Raw genomic sequence first — 21,548 nt, 5'->3', positions numbered from 1 at the left:
ATGGTGAGAGGAGAGGGATAAAAGGAGAGGGATGATGGTGAGAGGAGAGGGATTAAAGGAGTGGGATGATGGTGAGAGGAGAGGGATAAAATGAGAAAGATGATGGTGAGAGGAGAGGGATAAAAGGAGAGGGATGATTGTGAGAGGAGAGGGATGAAAGGAGAGGGGAAGAAAGGTCACATAGCTCTGACATCTCTTCCTTGTAAATTCAATTGTAACAGCATTAGAGAGTGTCACGCCGTACAAATTTCATTCCTCCAATAATAACACAGCATGACAGGACCAAAACAAAACAAATCAACTGAAACACAGTTATTACTTGGTCTAGCTTTAGTCTATGACAAGTGTAGACTATATGTCTGTACAGTATGTTGATGTTTGTTTGTTTGTTTGTTTGTTTGTTTGTTTCTCTCTGTGTGTGTGTGTGTGTGTGTGTCTCACCGTTCTTGGCCTTGCAGGAACGGTTGTCTGGCTGCAGTAGGTAGCCCTCCACACAGCTGCAGGTGTAGGAGCCCTCGTTGTTGGAGCATGTCTGACTGCATGTCCCGTACACACTGCACTCGTTGAAATCTGATGATTCAGGCAGGGCAATGTCAGTATAGTCAGTTCATCAGTCAGTCAGTCAGTCCGTAAGTCCATCAGTCAGTCAGTCAGTCAGTCAGTCAGTCAGTCAGTCAGTCAGTCACTGGTCAGACATGGGACTGTTGTCATATGTTTACTGTAACTTCATGTACATGTCCAGGACTCAGGAGTCATACCTTTGCATGCCTTTCCATCCTGGCTGACTTCATAGCCAATTTTGCAGTAACACTTGGGCCCTTGGTGTGTTACTGAGCAGTTGCCCTCGCAGCCATGGGTGGCACAGTCTGGTCCAAGCTCTACCACAGAGTGAGATCACAATCACATGAAACACATGGAATGAAACCTGGTTGGCAGCAAACGCCATGGTTCACACTAGAGGTCGACCGATTAATCGGAATGGCCGATTAATTAGGGCCGATTTCAAGTTTTCATAACAATCGGAAATCTGTATTTTTGGGTGCCGATTTGCCAATTTTTTTTTTTGTTTGTTTTTTTGTTTTGTTATACCTTTATTTAACTAGGCAAGTCAGTTAAGAACACATTCTTATTTTCAATGACGGCCTAGGAACGGTGGGTTAACTGCCTCGTTCAGGGGCAGAATGAGAGATTTTCACCATGTCAGCTCGGGGGATCCAATCTTGCAAACTTACAGTTCACTTGTCCAACGCAATAATGACCTGCCTCTCTCTCGTTGCACTCCACAAGGAGACTGACTGCCTGTTACGCGAATGCAGTAAGCCAAGGTAAGTTGCTAGCTAGCATTAAACTTATCTTATAAAAAACAATCAATCATAATCACTAGTTAACTACACATGGTTGATGATATTACTAGATATCGTGTACAAGCATACAAGTATCTAAGTATCTGACTGTGCCGTGGTAGGCAGAAGCAGGCGCGTAAACATTCATTCAAACAGCACTTTCGTGCGTTTTGCCAGCAGTTCTTTGTTGTGTGTCAAGCATTGCGCTGTTTATGACTTCAAGCCTATCAACTCCAGAGATGAGGCTGGTGTAACCGATGTGAAATGGCTAGCTAGTTAGCGGGGTGCGCGCTAATAGCGTTTCAAATGTCACTCGCTCTGACACTGTAACAATACAGCGGATTGCAAATGTTTAATGAATATAGGTTACACAGCAACAGGACAGACAGACACTTAGTTGTTCCCCTCCTATTGCTCTGAGAAACATGGGTAATGCTGCAGATAATCCACACAAGAGAGTAGCTGTAACAACGATCTGTGGTTACAGAACATATAAAGGGAAGATGTTTCCAGCTGGCGCAGACAATCAGGCCGAGATCAGGTAGGATCATGAACCGGACAGACACTTAGTTGTTCCCATTGGCATGGGTACTGGAGTAGCTGTTGTCGATACTGGTTACACTGGCAATACTAAAGTGCCAATATGAACATCCAATAGTCAAAGGTATATGAAATACTAATGGTATAGAGAGAAATAGTCCTATAATTCCTATAATAACTACAACCTAAAACTTCTTACCTGGGAATATTGAAGACTCATGTTAAAAGGAACCACCAGCTTTCATATGTTCTCATCTTCTGAGCAAGGAACTTAAACGTTAGCTTTCTTACATGGCACATATTGCACTTTTACTTTCTTCTCCAACACTTTGTTTTTGCATTATTTAAACCAAATTGAACATGTTTAAGTTCCAATAAATTGATTTTATTGATGTATTATATTAAGTTAAAATAAGTGTTCATTCAGAATTGTTGTCATTGTCATTATTACAAATAAATGTTAAAAAATTGTCCGATTAATCGGTATCGGCTTTTTTTGGTCCTCCAATAATCGGTATCGGTGTTGAAAAATCATATTCGGTCGAGCTCTAATAAAAACAACATAAAAAATCTATATATAATTTAACAAAAAAACATTTGAGAGATTACTAATGTTACTGTCTCCACTACAACAAAACAATACTTAAATAAATGTCCTTGAAACATTTAGTTGAGATACAGTACAATTCCATTAATTCCTATGGACGACTGCTCCTACTGGGGAGTACCAATATGGCCGACCGGTGGCTTCTAAGCCTCTCAATGGCCAATACATAGCATCAGCAATCAAGGGGTTATATCAAATCAAATCAAATGTTATTTGTCACATGCACTGAATACAACAGGTGTAGGTAGACCTTACAGTGAAATGCTTACTTACAAGCCCTTAACCAACAATGCAGTTTCAAGAATCCCCCCGAAAAAAAAAATTAAAAGTAAGAGTTAAGAATAACAAATAATTAAAGAGTAGCAGTAATAACATAACAATAACATAACAATAACGAGGCTAAATACAGGGGGTACCGGTACAGAGTCAATGTTGCGGGGTACAGGTTAGTCAAGGTAATTGTGGTAATATGTACATGTAGGTAGGGATAAAGTGACTATGCATAGATAAAAACAGAGAGTAGCAGCAGTGTAGAAGAGGGGGAGGGCAATGCAAATAGTCTGGGTAGCCATGTGATTAGCTGTTCAGGAGTCTTATGGCTTGGGGGTAGAAGCTGTTTAGAAGCCTCTTGGACCTAGATTTGGCGCTCCGGTACCGCTTGCTGTGCAATAGCAGAGAGAACAGTATATGACTAGGGTGGCTGGAGTCTTTGACAACTTTTAGGGTCTTTCTCTGACACCATCTGGTATTAAGGTCCTGGATGGCAGGAAGCTTGGCCCCGGTGATGTACTGGGACGTACGCACTACCCTCTGTAGTTGCCATGCCAGGGAGTCATGCAACCTTTTGAGGATCTGAGGACCCATGCCAAATCTTTTCAGTCTCCTGAGGGGGAATAGGTTTTGTCGTGCCTTCATCATGACTGTCTTGGTGTGCTTGGACCATGTTAGTTTGTTGGTGATGTGGAGCACAAGGAACTTGAAGCTCTCAACCTGCTCTACTAAAGCCCCGTCGATGAGAATAATCTCCTTTGTCTTGATCACGTTGAGGGAGAGGTTGTTGTCCTTGCACCACATGGTCAGGTCTCTGACCTCCTCCCTATAGGCTGTCTCATCGTTGTTGTCGGTGATCAGGCCTACCACTGTTGTGTCATCGGCAAACTTAATGATGGTGTTGGAGTCGTTCCTGGTTGTGCAGTCATGAGTGAACAGGGAGTAAAGGAGGGGACTGAGCACGCACCCCTGAGGGGCCACCGTGTTGAGGATCAGCGTGGCGGATGTGTTGTTACCTACCCTTACCACCTGGGGTCGGCCCGTCAGGAAGTCCAGGATCCAGTTGCAGAGGGAGGTATTTAGTCCCAGAGTCCATAGCTTAGTGATGAGCTTTGAGGACACTATGGTGTTAAACCCTGAGCTGTCGTCAATGAATAGCATTCTCACATAGCTGTTCCATTTGTGCAGGTGTGAAAGGGCAGTGTAGAGTACAATAGAGATTGCATCATCTGTGGATCTGTTGGTGTGGTATGCAAATTGGAGTGGGTCTAGGGTTTCTGGGATAATGGTGTTGATGTGAGCCATGACCAACCTTTCAAAGCATTTCATGGCTACATACGTGAGTGCTACAAGCAGATTACCTTAGTGTTCTTGGGCACAGGGATTATGGTGGTCTGCTTGACACATGTTGGTATTACAGACTCATACAGGGAGAGGTTGAAAATGTCAGTGAAGACACTTGCCAGTTGGTCAGCACATGCTCAGAGTACATGTCCTGGTAATCCGTCTGGCCCTGTGGCCTTGTGAATGTTGACCTGTCTTACTAACATCGGCTGCGGAGAGCGTGATCACACAGTCGTCCGGAACAGCTGATGCTCTCATGCATGTTTCAGTGTTACTTGCCTCGAAGCGAGCATAGAAGTTATTTAGCTCGTCTGGTAGGCTCGTGTCACTGGGCAGCTCGCGACTGTGCTTCCCTTTGTAGTCTGTAATAGTTTGCAAGCCTTGCCACATCCGACAAGCGTCGGAGCCGGTGTAGTACGATTCGATCTTAGTCCTGTATTGACGCTTTGCCTGTTTGATGGTTTGTCGGAGGGCATAGCGGGGTTTCTTATAAGCTTCCAGGTTATATACTGTACATCATTGGTGAAACACCTTCTGACTAACGAATACAACAGGTGCAACACATCCTGAACAACGAGGATGATACCAATCCATACAGAATAGTCTGTGCTATCTGGGATCCTTGGGACATCCATACCCCATTGAAGTTGAAATGTAAAATGGTTACGGTAAGGGTAAAGGTTAGGGTTTAGGGTATGGACGTCCCAAGGATACGGGATAGCACTGAACCAAAGAGAACCAACCTCCAAATAGAAAACAAAATCAAGGGAAAAAAAACAAAGCCTGTAACATAAGCAATAGCTTCCTTCCTCCAGTCAACACACTAATAGCCTGTCTGCAGATCAGCTGTGAAAATGCTTATCTTAATCCATGAGCTATCCTCCCATCGATGGCCTCCACTGACACAATGTCCTTTGGCCGGGAGTGAGGGACATCCTACTAGCTCCTCGCTCTGCATATGAAAGTGATTAGGGCCCTTGGCCTGCACATTTGGAATGACTGTTTATAAACACCGACTCCCACCATATCTAGACCAGGACACAGTGTGGTAACAGACTTTAGCACAGTTGAGGCAAGGATCATTTAGACTAGAGAAAGTTAGAGGCTTCTACCCACTGTAATATCAGACTAATCACTCATACAGTAGAGGCTAATATATAACAGGGCAACAACACGTGTTACAGTCTCCCCACGCTGCAGTCTCCCCACGCTGCAGTCTCCTCACGCTGCAGTCTCCCCACGCTGCAGTCTCCCCACGCTGCAGTCTCCCCACGCTACAGTCTCCCCACGCTGCAGTCTCCCCACGCTGCAGTCTCCTCACGCTGCAGTCTCCCCACGCTGCAGTCTCCCCACGCTGCAGTCTCCCCACGCTGCAGTCTCCTCACGCTGCAGTCTCCCCACGCTGCAGTCTCCCCACGCTACAGTCTCCTCACGCTACAGTCTCCCCACGCTGCAGTCTCCCCACGCTGCAGTCTCCCCACGCTGCAGTCTCCTCACGCTGCAGTCTCCCCACGCTGCAGTCTCCCCACGCTGCAGTCTCCCCACGCTACAGTCTCCTCACGCTACAGTCTCCCCACGCTGCAGTCTCCTCACGCTGCAGTCTCCCCACGCTGCAGTCTCCCCACGCTGCAGTCTCCCCACGCTGCAGTCTCCCCACGCTGCAGTCTCCTCACGCTGCAGTCTCCCCACGCTGCAGTCTCCCCACGCTGCAGTCTCCCCACGCTGCAGTCTTCAGCATGCTACCTGCCAACAGTTTCCTACCTACTAGATCAAAAGGCAGATATGACAGAAGTGGCCATACAGCCTGTTGTCTGTCTTTCTTTCTGTCTGAGAGAGGACTGCAGCACACCAACAAAGTGCTGCCAAGAAACACATAACCACACAGACACAACACAAGGAAGTGAGATGAACTCTCCGTCTGAGCATCATCACAAAGCTTGCAGAGCATGGAATCCTACTGGCATGTCCAGTGAAGTCCCATTTCCTAGATAACTAAACATACTGCACCAAAGCAGACTGTGCAACCTCATTTAATAGTACATCATAATGGGAGGGCACTACAGTATCACACAGGGAGTGGAATATTATCAGTCAGAGTGAAGGGATGTCCACACCACAATCCACAGCCCTGTCCAGCCATGCTGAAAGGAGACCATTACGTGCCGGCCGTTGAGGGTGACTAGAGGAGAGCGCAGAGGAGGTTGGACCACTGAAGGGTCCTCATTATGTAAAGCCTGTGGCACTCGGGCCACAATGGCCCTTTTGTGGGGTCTCGCTGAGAGGAAGAAACCCACTGTGTGTGTGCCCTGTATAAAACCCATTCACTGAGACACACATAGAGACACACAGTGCCAACGCTAGCCAGGGTGCTGCCCCTCCATGCCTACATCAGGCCAACACCTCACCTTTCTCTAGCCCTGGGCCTCTAGTTTCAACAATCACAATCAGCACAGCAATAAGTGGATATTGCCCGAAGGACACCAATTTCAATTTCAGCCCGTCTCTAATCTAAACCTAGTTTTCTGACTGTGGGTTTCAAAGCACAACACACTCAAGGGAATGAGTCAGAAAGGGAATATGCATAAGGACACATTTTGACTTCAGATGCCATTCTATTCTGTGGTTGCGTCCATAGAATTATAATTACTGCAGAATGGAATCTTATGTTTGTTGTGCCCCACAGTGCCACAGAGAGATGAGAGCAGAATACCATTGAAATATAATTACTTATATTACTTCGATTTGCAGTAAACTGCAGCCAATATACATATTTTGTCACAGGCCATGGAGTGTTACAAAGTCAAAGCACCAACAGGGGAAAAAAAGTCACCAGTCAACTGTTCTCAACAGTAGTGTTCATTCAGCCATTTAACCAGGGTTAATTACCTGAGAAAACACATGTCACACTGCTGCCTTGAGTGTTCAACAAGCATGTCACACACACACAAACACACACACACACAAACACACACACACACACAAACACACACACACAAACACACACACACACACAAACACACACACACACACACACACACAAACACACACACACACACACAACACACACACAAACACACACACACACACACACAAACACACACACACACACACACAACACACACACACACACACACACACACACACACACACACAAACAAACACACACAAACACAAACACACACACACACAAACACACACACACACACACACACAAACACACACACACACAAATGCGGTGAGTGATACTGAGTGTTCTTGGAGTCCATCCAAGAGCAGATAAGGAGGCAGAGAGGAGGAAAAGTATGTTGTTTTCCTTCACAGACAGACAGGACAGTCCCAGGGCCTCTCTGATCAATATTTAGGTGGGGTATTTTTTATTTTACCTTTATTTAACTAGGCAAGTCAGTTAAGAACAAATTCTTATTTTCAATGACGGCCTAGGAACAGTGGGTTAACTGCCTGTTCAGGGGCAGAATCACAGATTTGTACCTTGTCAGCTCGGGGGTTTGAACATGCAACCTTCCGGTTACTAGTCCAACATTCTAACCACTAGGCTACCCTAATGGGGGTGAAAGGGATGATAAGGACAAACAGGGACTGGACAAGGTTTAAAAACTCAGTATCCCCTCCATACTACTTCACAACCTTCATGACGTCTCAGTCTTTCCCAACAACAGATTATTCCTAGTTACCTCAATCAACAGTATATACTGAATACTGACTGGCTGACTAGGACTGGCTGACTGGATGACTGGCTGACTTGGACTGACTGACTGGATGACTGGCTGACTGGATGACTGGCTGACTGGATGACTGGCTGACTAGGACTGACTGACTGGATGACTGGTTGACTGGCTGACTGGATGACTGGCTGACTGGCTGACTAGGACTGACTGACTGGATGACTGACTGACTGGCTGACTAGGACTGACTGACTGGATGACTGGCTGACTTGGACTGACTGACTGGATGACTGGATGACTGGCTGACTGGATGACTGGCTGACTGGATGACTGGCTGACTAGGACTGACTGACTGGATGACTGGTTGACTGGCTGACTGGCTGACTAGGACTGACTGACTGGATGACTGACTGACTGGCTGACTAGGACTGACTGACTGGATGACTGGCTGACTAGGACTGACTGACTGGATGACTGGCTGGCCAAGTGAACGATAGCGACGACACTATCAGACTAACTAGGATCCAGTCAGTCACTGGGCATTTGTTACTTACCAGTGAGGAAGCTGCCATGTCTACCTCTCCTTTTATCAATGTCCAGGTCCTGGGTTAAGATATTCCTAACCCTCACATCTCCTCTTTCTGTCTCTATCTGGTCCAGTGTTCATTTCCTCAACAAAAACAGGGACTCAAATATTCATCAAACAGCTATTTTTCAGTGGCAGATGACAATACTACACTGAGTGTACAAATAATTAGGAATATTAGGACGGTAATAAGCACAATAAATATTAGCAGCATAGATAGTGGGAAGGATACACCACACCCGGCACACACAGTCTACATCAGCTTTACCCTCGTAGAAAGATGGCCTATATTAATAGGGCCAAATTGAAATGCTTATTTCAGAAGAAATATGAAAAGCATATGCATAAGCATGGTAGCATTTGAAAGGGAACAGTTTGGAGATTATGGGAAAATCATCAGATCAAAGTTGAGGACACAACAGTTCACCTACAAGACTGAATCCAAACATTACACTGTTGATTTTATGTGCATTTTACATTTACTGTACTTTGCCACATTTGTTGATAACGAAATCTGAAACCCACCCGGATACTCAACATTCAGTAACACGATAAGAATACTCTTGGAAAATGTGGGGTGTATACACATACAGCATTTCCCTCAGTCAGTTGACAAAAAAAATCCAAAATTTGCCCAATTAACGGGAGGGATGGGGCAACTACTGGTCCCGTGTGGTGCTCAAAACCCATACAGAGCTGTGAAGCTCAGAGCCAGAGGTCTGACGTCATGTATAGCATGCTACTGCACAGCCACTGCTTTCCAATTTAGGCAGTTATCAGTGCCCAAATCTTCCATTTGTAAAGGGTTACATCTGCAGAGATATGACCAGCCCAGTGGCACCAGCCTCAGATGCCCAGTAACACATAAGCAGGAGAGAACCTGGCTATCACACACTATAATATAACCATTCCACTCCTCACCTCCCACACCTAGCTCCACCATGTTAACATGTATTGTACTGTATTGTACTGCGATAAAATACAACCCTGCCTGCCTGCCTCCTACCTTGCCTGCCTCACTCCCCTCGTCAGCAACTTGTGGATAATTACTTGGACAAAGCGGATGACAAAGTGTGCTTTGAGACATAAGCACCAGGCCAGAGAACGCTTGGCCTGCACAACCCACCAGTTAGTTCAAGCAAACATTGGGATGCTTGTGAAATGGTGAGCTTTCCGTAAAACAGGGGGCTCACACACAAACACTGTGACAGTAGAAAGTGCCGGCAAACACACTGCCACTGCTGTGTCTGTGTGTGTGTTTGTTTGTTTACTCCAGCCATAGGGAAAGCTGGACCAGTGTGCTCACCGGGGACAGGTGGTACGTGTCATGCCTATATGACATCATCGGCGGAACATTGCGCAGGACAGGGAAGTTCCACAGATTGCAGTAACGGAATCTGACACTTCAGACAACAACGATCACTTTCACTCTTATCCTTTCACACCATTACTTAATATGACCCTCATAAACAAAATGATACACACATAAAACAAGTGAACTTAAAAATAATATTTGAAAAAGAAAGATAGACCATATCTTTCTAAGTATGTATATGACAGAGGACTGTTTGTGCACTTGGCAGTTCTAATGTGTACTGGTCTTTTTCCAGGCCCTGTTGTAGAACTTTTGTTTCATAAAGGAGAACTCAAAAGGTTATTTGGCATCAATATTGTTTTGTAGGGGAATGCACCCAAACCAACAAACATGTCCCAATTGAACATACACCAAAACATCAAATATGAGCTGGACTAATATCAGTACAGCACACACACTCAATATCAGCTGTATGAATCCTGTATGAACACAACATTGCCTTTTGCCATGAGAGAAACGTCCAGTTAGCCTGGTTCTGTTCTATACATGCTCTCTCCCTTTGTCTCCACAGTTCCACCCAAACTGTAATCTCTTCTTTGTCCAATAAACATGGTCTTCCTCCATCAACTGCTCTAATGAGATGGCCTCCATTATCACAATGGCTCCTCTTCTCTCTCCTCTCCAAGAAAAAGTAATTCATTTATCAATCAGGCCCTAGAGAATGTGAGGCTCAGAGGCCCCTTCCACGTCTCTGGCAGGCAGAGCAGAGCATTTACCCAGACAGCCATGCCGGCCGGATAGGAGGAGATTCTCATCATCAAATCCAATCCCTAATATTAATTTGAGTCACAGAGAGGAAGACATATTGAGTCTATAGCTTCCCATAGTGGAACAAGACAAAAGAACAGAGCCACACAGAGGGGACATATTGGCTGTGTCTGATATAACTATGTCCGATTTCCTGGCCGAAAGCACTGCACTATATAGAGAATAGGGTGTTATTTGACCAGCTATTGAGTCCATGGTGTCTCATTGTGGAACCAGACAAAAGAGGAGCCGAGTCACTGGCTGGCTGTAGCAGGATTAGCTGGCCCAGTGTTCTGTAGGAACTAAGAAATAGGAAGGACCCAAGAAAACAGTTGCCCGAGCTGTGCCTGTACAGATTCTATAGCTACAAAGGGGACTTCCTGATTTACTGTGTGTGTGTGTGTGTGTGTGTGTGTGTGTGTGTGTGTGTGTGTGTGTGTGTGTGTGTGTGTGTGTGTGTGTGTGTGTATATTTCTGTGTGTGTTACCTCTACAGTGTGGCCCTTCATCCCAGCCATCAGTGCAGTCAGGGCTCCCATCACACAGTCTGCTCATGTGGATACACATGTCTGTCCCCAGACACTCAAACTCATTGGCCGGACACAGGGACACTCTGTGTGGACCTGCAACACAATACACACATTACAGTCAGAGATCAAATGATACCACAGAAACTAGTAACCATTGTAAAAAAAAAAATGGTTGCTTTAATATTGCAGATAGATTGTGGTTTCCATCATTGTAATTGTCTGCATCATTTCCAATCCCCCTTATATTTTTTAGTAAATATATTTCCCTTTATTATTTTTCCCTAAATCTACCATCCCTCCTCTAATTGGAGTAAACTGATGGACAACAACATATTTTGTTTGTCTATAGTCCCATCTTTCAGCTCCACTCAACCCCTCCCATCTATCTCTGAACACCATCCAGTTTTGATTTCTATTTGCCATACATTTTTCAGCTCTGCGGGGATGTTTCACAAAGGTTCTGATACTTTCTATTCTCTTACATTGTACATATTGTAAATGAAAGATAAACATTTTTGCTAAGAGTGTTATTATGTACTCTCAAGGGACAATGGAACCTACCTAAGATGTCACCTATTGAACAACTCTGCCACGCAGACCAACCACTGTTCAAGATCATTTCCCGTGTTTACAATGCTCTTATGTCAGGACTAACACTGCCTGAGCTAGATAAACCCGACTTAGATGGGAGAAAGATCTGGGTATTGATCTTGATGAGGATCTATGGAGTGACCTATGCAGGGATGGGGTTACATCCACATTGAACTCCAGATACAGACTGATCCAGTTTAATTTCCTCCATCAGCTCTATATCACCCCATCTAGACTGCACAAGTTCAACCCAGATATCTCCTCCCTATGTTTTAGATGTGGCTCAGATGAAGGAACATTCCTCCATTCCACTTGGCAGTGTTCAAAACTACACGGTTTCTGGCAGGGGGTATGCGATACCATATCCTCAATTCACGGGGTTGCATTCCCTTTAGACCCGGAGGTCTGTCTACTGGGTAACTTTACTAACACCAATCTTAGGCAAAGCCATACTATAAAGCTAACAGAAATATTGCTAGCGATTGCCAAGAAATGTATTGCCTTGAAATGGAAATTGGATTCCTCCCTGCCAGTTGCAATGTGGCTATCGGAAGTTAATAGTTGTATCCCTTTGGAGAAAATCACTTACTGCTTGAGGAATAAGTTAAAGACATTTTACAGAATTTGGCAACCTTTTATTGACTATATGGAGAATCTCCCCCCACATCTCATTGATTGAAACTATATATAATCCTCACATAATGTTTCCCACGTAATGTATAATATGTAGCCTACGGCAGGTGATCCAATGTCTCGTTATTATTATTATTTTTTTATTATTGTATGTTTGTTTATATATTATAATTATAATTTATTTTTGTTACGCTCGTCTGTTACTGTCACTTTGTCCTATCGTTGTCTAATATCTTTTCACTTTTGTTTTGAATGTTCTTAATTGGAAAATGCAAAAAAACAACAACAAAAAAAACGAGACATTGGATCACCTGCCGTAGGCTACATATTATACGTTACGTGGGAAACATTATGTGAGGATTATATATAGATTCAATCAATTACAGAGGAGGAACTGCTTGATGCAATTAAAGCCTTTAATAGGGGGAAACTTCAGGGCTGGACGACATACCAGTGGAAGTATACCAAACCTTTATTGATATACTCAGAGGACCATTATTAGCATGTTTTAACCACTCCTATGTAAATGGTAGATTAGCAGATACTCAACAAGAAGTTCTGGTGTCATTATTACTGAAACATGACCCAAATGGTAAATATAAAGATCCAGTCCATAAAAAAATGGAAGCCCATTACACTTCAGTCTTGTGATGCAAAAATTCTAGCAAAATGCAGAGCGCATAGAATTAAAAAGGTATTGTCAGATATTATTCTTCCTATTCAGACATGTTTTTTACATGGACGATACATTGGAGATAATATAAGACAAGAACTGGAAACAATAGAACTCAACGAAAAATCTGGGAACCCAGGCCTGGTATTCATAGCTGACTTGAAAAGTATTTTGATAAAGTTCGACTGGAATGTATATACAAGTGCCTGGAATATTTAAATCATGGAGAATCTCTTTTACAGTGGGTTAAAGTTATGTATAGTAACCCCAGGTGTAAAAGAGTAAATAATGGCTACTTCTCAGAAAGTATTAAACTGTCAAGAGGAGTAAAGCAAAGTTGTCCACACCTGTCCCCTATTAACTGCACCTGTTTGAACTCGTTACCTGTATAAAAAACACCTGTCCACACACTCAATCAAACAGACTCCAACCTGTCCACAATGACCAAGACCAGATAGCTGTGTAAGCACATCAGGGATAAAATGGTAGACCTGCACAAGGCTGGGATGGGTTACAGGACAATAGGCAAGCAGCTTGGTGAGAAGGCAACAAATGTTGGTGCAATTATTAGAAAATGGAAGAAGTTCAAGATGACGGTCAATCACCCTCGGTCTGGGGCTCCATGCAAGATCTCACCTCGTGGGGCATCAATGATCATGAGGAAGGTGAGGGATCAGCCCAGAACTTCACGGCAGGACCTGGTCAATGACCTGAAGAGAGCTGAGACCACAGTCTCAAAGAAAACCATTAGTAACACACTACGCCGTCATGGATTAAAATTCTGCAGCGTACGCAAGGTCCCCCTGCTCAAGCCAGCGCATGTCCAGGCCCGTCTGAAGTTTGCAAATTACCATCTGGATGATCCAGAGGAGGAATGGGAGAAGGTCATGTGGTCTGATGAGACAAAAATAGAGCTTTTTGGTCTAAACTCCACTCGCCGTGTTTGGAGGAAGAAGAAGGATGAGTACAACCCCAAGAATACCATCCCAACTGTGAAGCATGGAGGTGGAAACATCATTCTTTGGGGATGCTTTTCTGCAAAGGGGACAGGACGACTGCACACGATTGAGGGGAGGATGGATGGGGCCATGTATCGCGAGATCTTGGCCAACAACCTCCTTCCCTTAGTAAGAGCATTGAAGATGGGTCGTGGCTGGGTCTTCCAGCATGACAACGATCCGAAACACACAGCCAGGGCAACTAAGGAGTGGCTCCGGTAAGAAGCATCTCAAGGTCCTGGAGTGGCCTAGCCAGTCTCCAGACCTGAAACCAATAGAAAATATTTGGAGGGAGCTGAAAGTCAGTATTGCCCAGCGACAGCCCCGAAACCTGAAGGATCTGGAGTAGGTCTGTATGGAGGAGGGGGCCAAAATCCCTGCTGCAGTGTGTGCAAACCTGGTCAAGAACTACAGGAAACATATGATCACTGTAATTGCAAACAAAGGTTTCTGTACCAAATATTAAGTTCTGGTTTTCTGATGTATCAACTACTTATGTCATGCAATAAAATGAAAATTAATTACTTAAAAATAATACAATGTGATTTTCTGGATTTTTGTTTTAGATTCCGTCTCTCACAGTTGAAGTGTACCTATGATAAAAAATACGGACCTCTACATGCTTTGTATGTAGGAAAACCTGCAAAACCGGCAGTGTATCAAATACTTGTTCTCCCCACTGTATATACAAATCTTGCATATCTTCATTTCCACAATAAACAAATAATATCCGTAATAATGTTGGCAGTTCATATGAAGGATTGTTACCTCTAACCAGGATTGTTACCTATAACCAGGATTGTTACCTCTAACCAGGATTGTTACCTATAACCAGGATTGTTACCTCTAACCAGGATTGTTACCTCTAACCAGGATTGTTACCTCTAACCAGGATTGTTACCTCTAACCAGGATTGTTACCTCTAAACAGGATTGTTACCTCTAACCAGGATTGTTACCTCTAACCAGGATTGTTACCTATAACCAGGATTGTTACCTCTAACCAGGATTGTTACCTCTAACCAGGATTGTTACCTCTAAACAGGATTGTTACCTATAAACAGGATTGTTACCTCTAACCAGGATTGGCATTACAAAAATTACATTTTTGGCAAACAAATATTGTGATTCATCCTGTATTGTCCCCAACATCATCACCCCACAGCAACAGATGTGGGATACACACACACACACACACGCTCAGATTTTCAACAGTTGTTCCATCCCCAGGCCCAACTCAAGAGAAGACTTGATGTGTGAATGCATATACAGTTGTAGCTGTTTGAGAAGGCATGCAAAATTGAGCAAGAATGGGGAGATTTGACTAACCAATGTCAAGTCCTTGCTGATGGCGCTCAGATACACCCCCCTAAGAATAGGCCCCCTTTCTGAATGTCTGAGTGTGACCCCCTCCCCATGGGTTACTGCAGCTAGTGTTGCCAGCACTGCCACTACCTGGGTGGGGGTACCTCACTGAAATCCGCTCTGGCTAGGTACAAGGTCATCAAGGTTCACATTAGCAGCTTTGAAAAATGCCTTGTATGTTATGCTCACCCATGTGGGGGATTTGGCTTAGTTGGACCAACCCTCCCAGGCAGGCTCAGAATCTTGAGGAGACAGTGCTGCTTTAGTGGGTCTCTGACAGCATGTATCTTTCTGTCTTGGCTGCATATAAGCTACTTTCAGTAGGCCTATAAAACAAATAAGGATTTCTCCTTAGTGTGTGGATCTCTCAGGTGGGTGTCTAGTGAATAGGGTTGGGGACCGCTCCATCATGCGCACCATCATGATAAGACAATGAATAAATAAACTATATTCATAATCAATTTTAAAATGTATATCCCATATCTTCACAAAATGTAATACTCCTGCTTGCACACACACACACACACACACACACACACACACACACACACACACACACACACACACACACACACACACACACACACACACACACACACTCTGGCATTTGCAACCACTTTCTTTTTTCACTCACTTAACTCCAGTCTTTTTCAAACACAAAAACACACACCGCACCTACCATCACAATACACCCGCAAATACCCACATACTGTGTGTCATGTTGTATAAATGATAGGAAACAGGTGCAGGAATACGAAATATGTGTTTTTATTACTTCAACCAAGATAGCGCATGTCATGAACATGACGGGGACGAAGCCCAAAACAAACAGGTCAAATATAACAGGGCTGTAAACCCAAACAAAGAGCAAGGTGTAAACCTCTAATAAATACACGGGAGGAGAACGGCAATAACAATTACACAGGATGAGACCCGTATTAACAAAAGCATAATTAATGCGTAGTATCAAAGCCGAAACAACAGAGCACAGGTACTCACAAGACCAACAGACATGGAACAACAACCACCAAGGACAAGGGGAAACAGAGGGCACATATATACACATACTAATCAGGGGGAATGGGAACTAGGTGTGCGTAAGGAGACAAGACAGTCCGGGGTTGGTGGTAATGATCCAGTTCAGTGACGCCTAGAAGGCCGGTGACGTAGACCTCCGGAGCTGGTGAACAGAATGAGCAGCAGTACCGGGAGGATCAGTGACACTGTGCCTTCTGTCCTCGGTTTGCTGTGTTTTTATCACTACCATGTTGATTCCTACCTAATTCCGGGGTTTTGAGTACTTTTGTGTTTCAGTTCCTTATACAGTTGAAGTCGGAAGTTTACATACACCTTAGCCAAGTTTTTCACAATTCCTGATATTTAATCATAGTAGGATCACCCCTTTATTTTAAGAATGTGAAATGTCAGAATAATACAAGAGAGAATGATGTATTTCAGCTTTAATTTCTTTCATCACATTCCCAGTGGGTCAGAAGTTTACATACACTCAATTAATATTTGGTAGCATTGCCTTTAAATTGTTTAACTTGGGTCAAACATTTCGGGTAGCCTTCCACAAGCTTCCCACAATAAGTTGGGTGAATTGGAAGACCAATTTGCGACCAAGCTTTAACTTCCTGACTGATGTCTTGAGATGTTGCTTCAATATCTCCACATACTTTTTCTTTTTCATGATGCCATCTATTTTGTGAAGTGCACCAGTCCCTCAGGCAGCAAAGCACTCCCACAACATGATGCTGCCACCCGCATGCTTCACAGTTGGGATGGTGTTCGTCAGCTTGCAAGCCTCTCCCTTTTTCCTCCAAACATAACGATGGTCATTATGGCCAAACAGTTCTATTTTTGTTTCCTCAGACCAAAGGACATTTCTCCAAAAAGTACGATCTTTGTCCCCATGGCAGTTTTGGCGCAGTGGCTTCTTCCTTGCTGAGCGGCCTTTCAAGTTATGTCGATAAAGGACTCGTTTTACTGTGGATATAGATACTCTGTACCTGTTTCCTCCAGCATTTTCACAAGGTCCTGTGCTGTTGTTCTGGGATTGATTTGCACTTTTCGCACCAAAGTACGTTCATCTCTAGGAGACAGATCGCGTCTCTGCGATTGTTTGTACAGATGAACATGGTACCTTCAGGCGTTTGGAAATTGCTCCCAAGGATGAACCAGACTTGTGGAGGCCTACATTGTTTTTCTGAGGTCTTGGCTGATTTCTTTTGATTTTCCCATGATGTCAAGCAAAGAGGCACTGAGTTTGAAGGTAGGCCTTGAAATACATCCACAGGTACACATCCAATTGACTCAAACAATGTAAATTAGCCTATCAGAAGCTTCTAAAGCCATGACATAATTTTATGGAATTTTCCAAGCTGTTTAAAGGCACAGTCAACTTAGTGTATGTAAACTTCTGACCCACTGGAATTGTGATACAGTGAATTATAAGTGAAATAATCTGTCTGTAAACAATTATTGGAAAAATTACCTGTGTCATGCACAAAGTAGATGTCCTAACCGACTTGCCAAAACCAACCTGTAAACTTCCGACTTCAACTGTATTTGAAGAAGTATTAATTCAATAACGATGCTTTCTTCTAATCCTGTCTTTTATCTATTTATAAATACTATGAATAGAAAGATGAATAGTTATTATTTTAGGACATACCCTATCTTGAATTGTATAGTATATTTGTGACTTGACTGCACTTACAAATATCAGCATATCACCAGAACACATCCTAAATATCCAAACACAAACGAATCATTAATCACTAATCATCATTTAAAAAAGTATGATTTTTTTATGATCACACCTGAACAACAGCCTGTGAGTGTGAGGGATTAATTTTCACAGCCCCGGAGACGTTTTCTAATGTTTTCACAAGAAAAAAAATGTCTTTAAAGGGCAAATCAGAATACCGGCCGCTCAGCCTTAGATGGTTTCTATCTAATCTCCTCTATTCTCTGCTATAGAGAAGTGTTCAATGTTATCCGTCCTGCCAGGCTGTGGCCTAAACATTCAAATCAAATCATTAATTGGCTGGGCTGTGATAACTAGTGGACTGATGGCAGGGTGTTGAGCCAGCAGGGCAGGGAAGAGGCAGGTAGCTGGCCATAAAGATGTGTTTGTGCTTCATTTGTCCAGACTTAAAACAGGAGACCCTAGAGAATAGCTCAGTGTATTGCATAACAGGTCTTTGTGTTGCCATGGGGCTGTGGGGATCTTAGGTGTCCTAGCTAGGCTGCAAGGCATTGAATATTTGACCTTTTCTCTGCACTTCAATAGAAAATACACATCAACACACCTGTTCCCGCAAGCTCACAGTTAGTTAGAATTCAAACCATATCCCTAACAACCAACTTCAACTTGTTGTATGGGACCAAAGTTCTGTGTGCAGGAAAAATCACTGAACAAATAACTACATTTCAGACAGGAACCCTTTCTGCCAGCTAGACAAAAAACCTGACACATGCCGAAGAAAGAGAAACAGAAAGGAAAACAGTGACAAAGAAATATTGTCCATTACAGCCAGCAACAGAATACCAAGTAGTCTCTCTTTTTCCTCCTCTCCAGGAAAAACAACGATTCCTCATCTGTGTCGACCAGAACTAAGAGCCTGATGACAGCAGAGTTCCTCTCCCACTCTCCATCTCTCTCTGCCTCTCTTTATGCCTCTCTCTCTAGCTCTCTCAATTCAATTCAATTTAAGGGGCTTTATTGGCATGGGAAACCTATGTTAACATTGCCAAAGCAAGTGAAGTAGATAATAAACAAAAGTTAAATAAACAATAAAAATGAACAGTAAACATGACACTCACTGTCACACCCTGACCATAGTTTGCTTTGTATGTTTCTGTTTTGTTTGGTCAGGGTGTGATCTGAGTGGACATTCTATGTTGGATGTCTAGTTTGTCTGTTTCTGTGTTTGGCCTGATATGGTTCTCAATCAGAGGCAGGTGTTAGTCGTTGTCTCTGATTGGGAACCATATTTAGGTAGCCTGTTTTGTCATTGTGGGTTGTGGGTGATTGTCTATGTTAGTTGCTTGTGTCAGCACAGTTATTATAGCGTCACGGTAATTATTTGTTTATTGTTTTGTTTTCAGTGCCTTCTTTAATTAATGTATCATCATGAACACATACAACGCTGCATTTTGGTCCGCTTCTTACGACGATCGTGACACTCACAGAAGTTCCAAAAGAATAAAGACATATCAAATGTCATTTAATGTACAGTCGTGGCCAAAAGTTTTGAGAATGATACAAATATGAATTTTCACAAAGTTTGCTGCTTCAGTATCTTTAGATATTTTTGTCAGATGTTACTATGGAATACTGAAGGATAATTACAGGCATTTCATAAGTGTCAAAAGCTTTAACTGACAATTACATGAAGTTGATGCAAAGAGTCAATATTTGCAGTGTTGACCCTTCTATTTCAAGACCTCTGCAATCTGCCCTGGCATGCTGTCAATTAACTTCTGGGCCACATCCTGACTGATGGCAGCCCATTCTTGCATAATCAATGCCTGGAGTTTGTCAAATGAGTGGGTTTTTGTTTGTCCACCCGCCTCTTGAGGATTGACCACAAGTTCTCAATGGGATTAAGGTCTGGGGAGTTCCCTGGCCATGGACCCAAAATATCAATGTTTTGTTCCCCGAGCCACTTAGTTATCACTTTTTCCTTATGGCAAGGTGCTCCATCATGCTGGAAAAGGCATTGTTCGTCACCAAACTGTTCCTGGATGGTTGGGAGAAGTTGCTCTCGGAAGATGTGTTGGTACCATTCTTTATTCATGGCTGTGTTCCTAGGCTGAGAAGCAACCCCACACATGAATGGGCTCAGGATGCTATACTGTTGGCATGACACAGTACTGATGGTAGCGCTCACCTTGTCCTCTCTGGACAAGCTTTTTTCAGGATGCCCCAAACAATCGGAAAGGGGATTCATCAGAGAAAATGACTACTCCAGTCCTCAGCAGTCCAATCCCTGTACCTTTTGCAGTACATCAGTCTGTCCCTGATGTTTTTCCTGGAGAGAAGTGGCTTCTTTGCTGCCCTTCTTGACACCAGGCCATCCTCCAAAAGTCTTCGCCTCACTGTGCATGCAGATGCACTCAAACCTGCCTGCTGCCATTCCTGAGCAAGCTCTGTACTGGTGGTTCCCCGATCAGCTGAATCAACTTTAGGAGACGGTCCTGGCGCTTGCTGGACGTTCTTGGGCGCCCTGAAGCCTTCTTCACAACAATTGAACTGCTCTCATTGAAGTTCTTGGTGATCTGATAAATGGTTGATTTAGGTGCAATCTTACTGGCAGCAATATCCTTGCCTGTGAAGCCATTTTTGTGCAAAGCAATGATGACAGCACATGTTTCCTTGCAGGTAACCATGGTTGACAGAGGAAGAACAATGATCCCAAGCACCACCCTCCTTTTGAAGCTTCCAGTCTGTTATCTGAACTCAATCAGCATGACAGAGTGATCTCCAGCCTTGTCCTTGTCAACACTCACACCTGTGTTAACGAAAGAATCACTGACATGATGTCAGCTGGTCCTTTTGTGACAGGGCTGAAATGCAGTGGACATGTTTATTGGGGATTCAGTTCATTTGCATGGTGGCAAAGAGGGACTTTGCAATTCATCTGATCACTCTTCATAACATTCTGGAGTATATGCAAATTTCCATCATACAAACTGAAGTGGCAGACTTTGTGAAAAATGTTGTTTGTGTCATTCTCAAAACTTTTGGCCACAACTGTATATATATAGTGTTGTAAGGATGTGCAAATGGTTAAAGTATCAAAAGAGAACATAAATAAACATAAATATGGGTTGTATTTACAATGGCAAATCTTGCTGCTGTGATGGCACACTGTGGTATTTCACCCAGTAGATATGGGAATGAAGGAAAATTGGGTTTGTTTTCGAATTCTTTGTGGATCTGCATAATCTGAGGGAAATATGTGTCTCTAATATGGTACTACATTTGGCAGGAGGTTAGGAAGTGCAGCTCAGTTTCCACCTCATTTTGTGGGCAGTGTGTACATAGCCTGTCTTCGCTTGAGAGCCAGGTCTACCTACTGCGGCCTTTCTCAATAGCAAGGCTATGCTCACTGAGTCTGTACATAGTCAATGCTTTCCTTAAGTTTGGGTCAGTCACAGTGGTCAGGTATTCTGCCACTGTGTGCTCTCTGTCTAGGGCCAAATAGCATTCTAGTTTGCTCTTTTTTGTGTGAATTCTTTCCAATGTGTCAAG

At 43.5% G+C, this 21,548-nt stretch overlaps 1 protein-coding gene across 1 annotated transcript in view; it reads right to left on the bottom strand.

The window, feature by feature from the left end:
- LOC115122977 (low-density lipoprotein receptor-related protein 1-like) overlaps positions 1 to 21,548 on the bottom strand; it is a 298,647-nt gene that overhangs the window by 184,579 nt on the left and 92,520 nt on the right. The window contains exons 3-5 of the mRNA XM_065021093.1: positions 10,983 to 11,117; positions 759 to 878; positions 442 to 570 (exon numbers count right to left, since the gene is read on the bottom strand). Coding sequence (XP_064877165.1) covers positions 442 to 570; positions 759 to 878; positions 10,983 to 11,117 — 384 coding nt within the window. The remainder of the gene's footprint in view (positions 1 to 441; positions 571 to 758; positions 879 to 10,982; positions 11,118 to 21,548) is intronic.

Source organism: Oncorhynchus nerka, linkage group LG7 (genome assembly GCF_034236695.1).
Source record: "Oncorhynchus nerka isolate Pitt River linkage group LG7, Oner_Uvic_2.0, whole genome shotgun sequence".
In the NCBI taxonomy this organism is placed as follows: Eukaryota; Metazoa; Chordata; class Actinopteri; order Salmoniformes; family Salmonidae; genus Oncorhynchus; species Oncorhynchus nerka.
Note: the sequence above shows the minus strand (reverse complement) of the source record. Positions and strands in the feature narration are given on the sequence as shown.